The following is a 5,994-nucleotide window of genomic DNA, read 5'->3' on the forward strand; positions in this document are numbered from 1 at the left end:
TTGTAACTGGCGTAAGTTATCATTCCGCCTCCAGCTATACTAAATGAATAGAAAACTTGAATAGCGGCATCATTCCATACCTAAATTAAACATTGAAAAATTTAATAAAACAAAATTCAGATTAATTTTATGTATAAAAAATAATGATTTGTTTTGCTCTCTGTAAATGACTCATTATTGATTACTATTGCAAACTTAGATTAAAACTAACTATTAATTTAGTGTAAATAATTAGTGTAATTAAGTAATAATACAGTATAACTTGTTTAAAACGGAAAAATCTGCCTAAATAAAAAAAAACTTCGAAACAATGCGATTACACTGTATAACACATCTATAATTATTTTACTTAATTTATTTAGGGGAGACCGGGGCAAGATCGACATGTTAAACTTTACTTAAATTTTATGTAATAAATACTGCTGTAAACTGAAAAAAAAAGCTTTGCACATTGTCTATTGGAATGTTTTCTTACTATAGAACTGGTTAAAATCAGTTTGGAAATAAAAATAATTAAAATAATTACAACTTTACTTACCTGGACTTACACAGTTATCGCTCGGTCCCACCTATTGCGTAAGTTCAGAGTATTACTGTACTGTTGCATCTCTGTGACCATGCAACTTCCAAATAACGATGTGTGCGAAACACTGCTCTTCTCACCAGCAAATGCCCTTTTGCGGCATCACTTGGCTTCTGACCACTCATTGCATTACGACAATTGTTACTTTTTTACGTTTACCATGTTCTATCATTCCTTAAAAGTTATGACCATTTTCCCTGTTACACCCTGTTAACAGAGGGAAAGTATAATGATCAGGCAAAAAATGACCCCTCCAAGATTTCTATGTTTTTGGTCTCTACATCTTGAAACATCGAGAAATGCAAAAAAAAATTGGGGGTTTTTCTATACATATGGATGTGTGTGGGGCAAAGTTTTGTTCATCCTGTTTAAAGCTTAAGGGAAGGGTATGACTATTCAGATATGAGCAAGTGAGAATATATGGCAAGAAGAGGTGGTGACATTTCACACTCTCTGTTTCTTGCTTTCGTCTGTGTGGTCATAATAAATGAGCGCAAGAAACAGTGCATGAAACATCATCACCTCTTCTTAACACACATTCTCGCTCACTCACATCTGCATAGTTGCATTTTAATTCCTGTGTTTTTTGTTGGAAATTTCTGAAATTTTGCAAGGGGGTTTGTGTATTAGGAGGATTTATGCTATTAAATTTTGATGGTTAAAGGTTGTGGGAATGGGGAGATAAAGGAGGATCATGTATCTCATCTTGAGTAAGGTTGGACTTAATGATGCTTTTATTTGTTATTAACATTTACAATTTTTTATAAAACCCATCCCTAGCCTCAAAATTAAGTTTTTTGCCATCTTATAATATAATCGAGATGGGTTGTTAATAGTAATAAGTGCAGAGCCCAAACGGTTAGGAGTTGAAAGTTGAAGTTTGGTACACAGTTAGGGTACGTCATGAGAATATACACTAAGAAGAGATTTTTCAAAATCCCCCTGCAGGGGAGAGGGAAAGGATTAAGGCTTACTTTAAGGAACTTGGCTTCTATTGTACTATTTCAGATGCAATTTTTTGTTTTTAACTGCGCTTTAGTAGGGTACCACGTGGCGATGAAAGAAGTGTATTCCTTAACAGTGGAAGTGTTAAGAGAAAGCGATGTGCAAGATTCAGGCGCAAATGCAGTTTTTTGCGTTTTTGAGGTTAATCAAACATATTTTTAGACTCATCTAAAAATTCTCTAATTAGTCTGGAAACGGGGGACCTAATTCTTGCATTCTGTGAAAATGGATAAGATTGGCTATAATGTAATAATCTTAATCTTCACTATTGTTACTTTTTCCCCGAGCACACCATGCTTATCTGCTAGTTTTATAATANAAAAAAAAAAATTGTAAATTCTAATAACGAGTAAAATCTTCATTTAGTCTGACACCACTCTAAATATGACACATCCACTCTATATCTCCACTCCCGTGACCTTTCACACCAAAATTTAATAACGTCAATATCCCTAACGCACAAACTCCCTTGTAAAATTTTAGAAATGTTCGACAAAAATCACAGGAGTTATTAAGCTTAAAAATGAGGGGAAAATCAATCTCCCCCACACATAAACATCCAGACGTACAGAAAAAAACAACTTTTTTGATATCTCGACGTTCCAAGGTCCTCTTGTGGGATCATTTTTTGACCGATCACCATACATTCCCTTTATTATATAACAGCAGGAAAAGTAAAAATGTTGAAGCACCCGAAAGAATTTAGTGATTGTCATTATGTAACTCTTATGAAAGTACAGTATACCAAAGCCATTTCTATAAGTGTAATCAATTGAAAAGACCATGAAGTTATGATACTGTATTCAAAATTTTATAATTTATTTTACCTACTTTTTCATTATATATAAAAATATAATACTTGTTTTTAATTTGAATATATTAGTATCTATATTTTTCTAATATAAAATTATTTTTTAAATGTTTATTTAAGTGTCCAAATAGAGTCCCAAATCTAACCATTACGCATCAACGTTAGAAAAAATAGCATTTCAAGTAAAAATATTCCAAATGCAAGGAAATATAAAAAAAATATTATAAGAGTAATTAAAATATATTTAAATACTCTTATAATAAATAATATTAAATACTCGTATAATTTTTATTAATAATTTAAGAAAACTCCTTTGGAATGAAGTGAAATATATTTTTTGACATTTTTTATATCAAATTTTTGCATATAATTTGCATTTCTTCATTAATTAAACATTAAAATTATTGAAATTATTTTAAAAAGTTTTCAAGTTACTATTGAAATTGCAGTAATTACAATAATAAACAGTCTACAGTGGCTCAAATAGTTTTCATAAATAATTAATACGATACGATATAACATTAAAAAAGAATATAAATTTTAAAAAATAAATTACCTGAATATCACCTAGTTTTTGAAAATCAGGCTTTATGAAAAAGATAATTCCGTCAACTGCTCCTTCTAATGTAATGCCTCTTATGAATAAGATGATCAATATAACATACGGGAATGTTGCAGTGAAGTATACAACCTGAAAAAAGTAATTTATCATAACTGAGGAAAAACTAAAATAAAGAAGTAAACCAGTAAAAGTTTTACTTTTCCTGATGTTTTAATTCCCTTAATGAGACAAATTACAACAATAATCCAAGCAACAAGCAAGCTGACCAGCAATTGCCATTTAATGTATCCCATATTTTCAATTCCTTCTGATCGATCCAAAATATAGTTACTAAAATAAAAAGAAATTATTAAATGGTTTTATTTTAAATATTCTCTCTTAAATAAATATAAAATTAGCAAAATCAAAAGAAACAATAATTCTTTTTTCTAAAGATAATATGAATATAATTTTCTTGTTTTCTATGTTAAAAAAACTGAAATAATTTTATATACTTCGCCATGATAATGTCAAGTAGATGTTATAGTAAATTTTATTGTCTATCATTAAAAAATAATTTTGTAGTTAAATACCAAGTGATTATGATTTTGAAATGTTATCGAACTTGCCAGGTATTTATGTTGTAGATAAAAAGATTCTAAAAGAAATTTTTAGTTCTAAAATGCGCCTACAGGAGGAAATATGGCGCCAAATAATAGTATTATTTTGCGCACTATTACTATAATAATATTTTAAAAATTCGAGTTAGCTTTAGCATAGCTTTTCAGGAATCAAAATTCAAGAATTTAATTAAATAAACAACAATAATCCGAAATTTATTTTGTTATTTACAAGTAAAAATAATTTACTTAAGATATTCTTGAGCAGGAGCCACTCTTAAAGTTTCGTTTGCCTCGGTGATATTCATTAAAGCAGCATACGTTCCATTGAAACAGGTTCGATTGAAGAAGACACTGGAATTGTCATTACTTTTGCAGGACTTATAATCCAAATCGTTAAAACAATCTGCGAATAACATTAAAAAAGTTAATAATTTATTGGAATTTTTTCAAACCTAATAAAAAGTACTGTAGTAGGTTTTGTACTTTTTACTGTAGCGATGGTTGGTTATTATAAAGGTATATTATCTATTTAAAAATCATCTCTATGAAAATTATTGGAAAATATTTATGGGATTTATTCAACATTTTAAATATTTTCTAGCAACTGAAGAAAAATCGAGTGAAGAAATCTTACTGAAGAACAAGACTATAATTATAGCTTATTAATTATAAAGTACGATTTATAGTCTTTGGCTGAAATGATTCAAAGATAAAAATAGTTTATAAACGGCAGTTAAAATGGATAAGAAATAAAGTACAGTGGAACCTCGCTTAACGAGCATAAATCCTTTCAGAATCTTACTCGTAATGCGAAATACTCGTTAAGAGAAACAATTTTTTCCATATAAATTAATGTAAAATACGATAAATGCGTTCCGTGCCAAAAAATACTCAAATATTTTACGATTGAACAAAATTTGGAAAAATGTATGATCAGAAGGGACTTTTCCTCTTATGGTCACTCGTTATGCGAAACGTTGCTCGTTAATCAAGTCATTTTCCACAATTTGCTTTAATAGTTATGAGAATTACTCGTTAAGTCAGGTTCCACTGTATACACTTTTTCATATAATCCCAGGGAATGTTTTCGAGGGGTAGTCCGTTCGGATATGTCGGGCCCCGTCCCTCACCACCCGGCTGCCCCATTGTGGGCCTGGCCGAACCCATAATGGGCTTGCAAAAATAAGCCCTCTTAGTGCCCACAGGGCGGAAAGACTTTAAAAAAAACTATTCTAAGTAATGACACAATCAATATATAAATACCGGTATGTACTGTACAGTATTAGATAATTTTTATTTTCTCGGCTGTTATATACAAGGTATAACAGAGGGAATGTGTAGCGATCGGTCAAAAACCGACTAAAACACCAAAACTCCACGAATATGATTCAACAGCCCTGCTAAAAAGACCTATTTAATTATATCCATCATGGATTCAGTCAGACCTATAAATGGGCCTGACATATACGGGATAGACTATCAACGAACAATTCCTGGAAACAGCGGCGTATCCGGGATTTTGAGAATATGGATGTTTCTCAGGGCAGATTGGGGATTTCAAGTTACGCACACCTGTCGTACACACATCTTGAAAATAAATATACTTACTGTTCATGAATAAAATTAAGTCGAACTTCCAATAACAGCTAACGTTAAACAGCAGTCATTTTTTCAGGGGCGGTTTTTTGTTTCTTAAACAAAAAAACAACCTCCAAACAACGGCCAGTTTTTACATTGCCGTCAGTGGCCGTTGTTCAGAGGTTTAACGGTAATTGGAAATGATTTGTAAACTTTAATTTTTTTCGGTCACGAAATCGTAAATTCTGCAGATTAACCGAGATTTCATCAAGTATTGATCTTGCTGAAATTCATAATGATGTACCATTATTTAGAATTCTATGGGTCTGTTAGTGTACATACGCTATATTAAAGCCAAAATATTAAATAATGATATAAAAATGTTTAATTTTAGCACTTACTTTCAGTGTTGAAGTCGTGATGACAATATTGCCATTGCATATCGCTTCGGAATGAATCAAACAGATAATTTATTGTATAAGCTATAATCATATTATAGTAAATGGCGACCAATGCTGCTGCTATAATCATAGCATATCCGATACCTGAAATAAAATATTTCTATTAAAATTCACTAATACATAAACTTTTTTCTTTTAATAACCTGGAATTTTAATTGCAATTTGCAATTCAAATGTTAAATTAAAATTCTTGTTAAAATATATAAGTTATTAATTAATATAGTCTATATATAAGTTATAATAATACCAGCTGACCCCCCTATAACACTATTGATAATTCCGTTTTATATAAATTCCATGTTGTACGAGTCACTTAGATTTTACAAATACGTGTGCCAGGCTGTGAACGGCTCACGTATTTGTAAAATCTAAGTGACTCGTACAACATGGAA

At 30.6% G+C, this 5,994-nt stretch overlaps 1 protein-coding gene across 1 annotated transcript; it reads right to left on the reverse strand.

The window, feature by feature from the left end:
• Positions 1-5: 5 nt before the first annotated feature.
• Positions 6-5,687, reverse strand: LOC111616651 (sodium-dependent proline transporter-like; the record flags this gene model as incomplete). Its single annotated transcript, XM_023358039.1, has 5 exons — positions 5,543-5,687; positions 3,810-3,966; positions 3,159-3,291; positions 2,956-3,090; positions 6-80 (listed from the first exon to the last, which is right to left on the reverse strand). Coding segments are annotated over exons 1-5 (630 nt in total), but the record flags the coding sequence as incomplete, so codon positions are not given.
• Between the last annotated feature and the right edge of the window lie 307 nt (positions 5,688-5,994).

The sequence above is a fragment of the Centruroides sculpturatus genome, unplaced genomic scaffold (genome assembly GCF_000671375.1).
Source record: "Centruroides sculpturatus isolate CEXI.00-Female unplaced genomic scaffold, Cexi_2.0 scaffold3597, whole genome shotgun sequence".
Lineage (NCBI taxonomy): Eukaryota > Metazoa > Arthropoda > Arachnida > Scorpiones > Buthidae > Centruroides > Centruroides sculpturatus.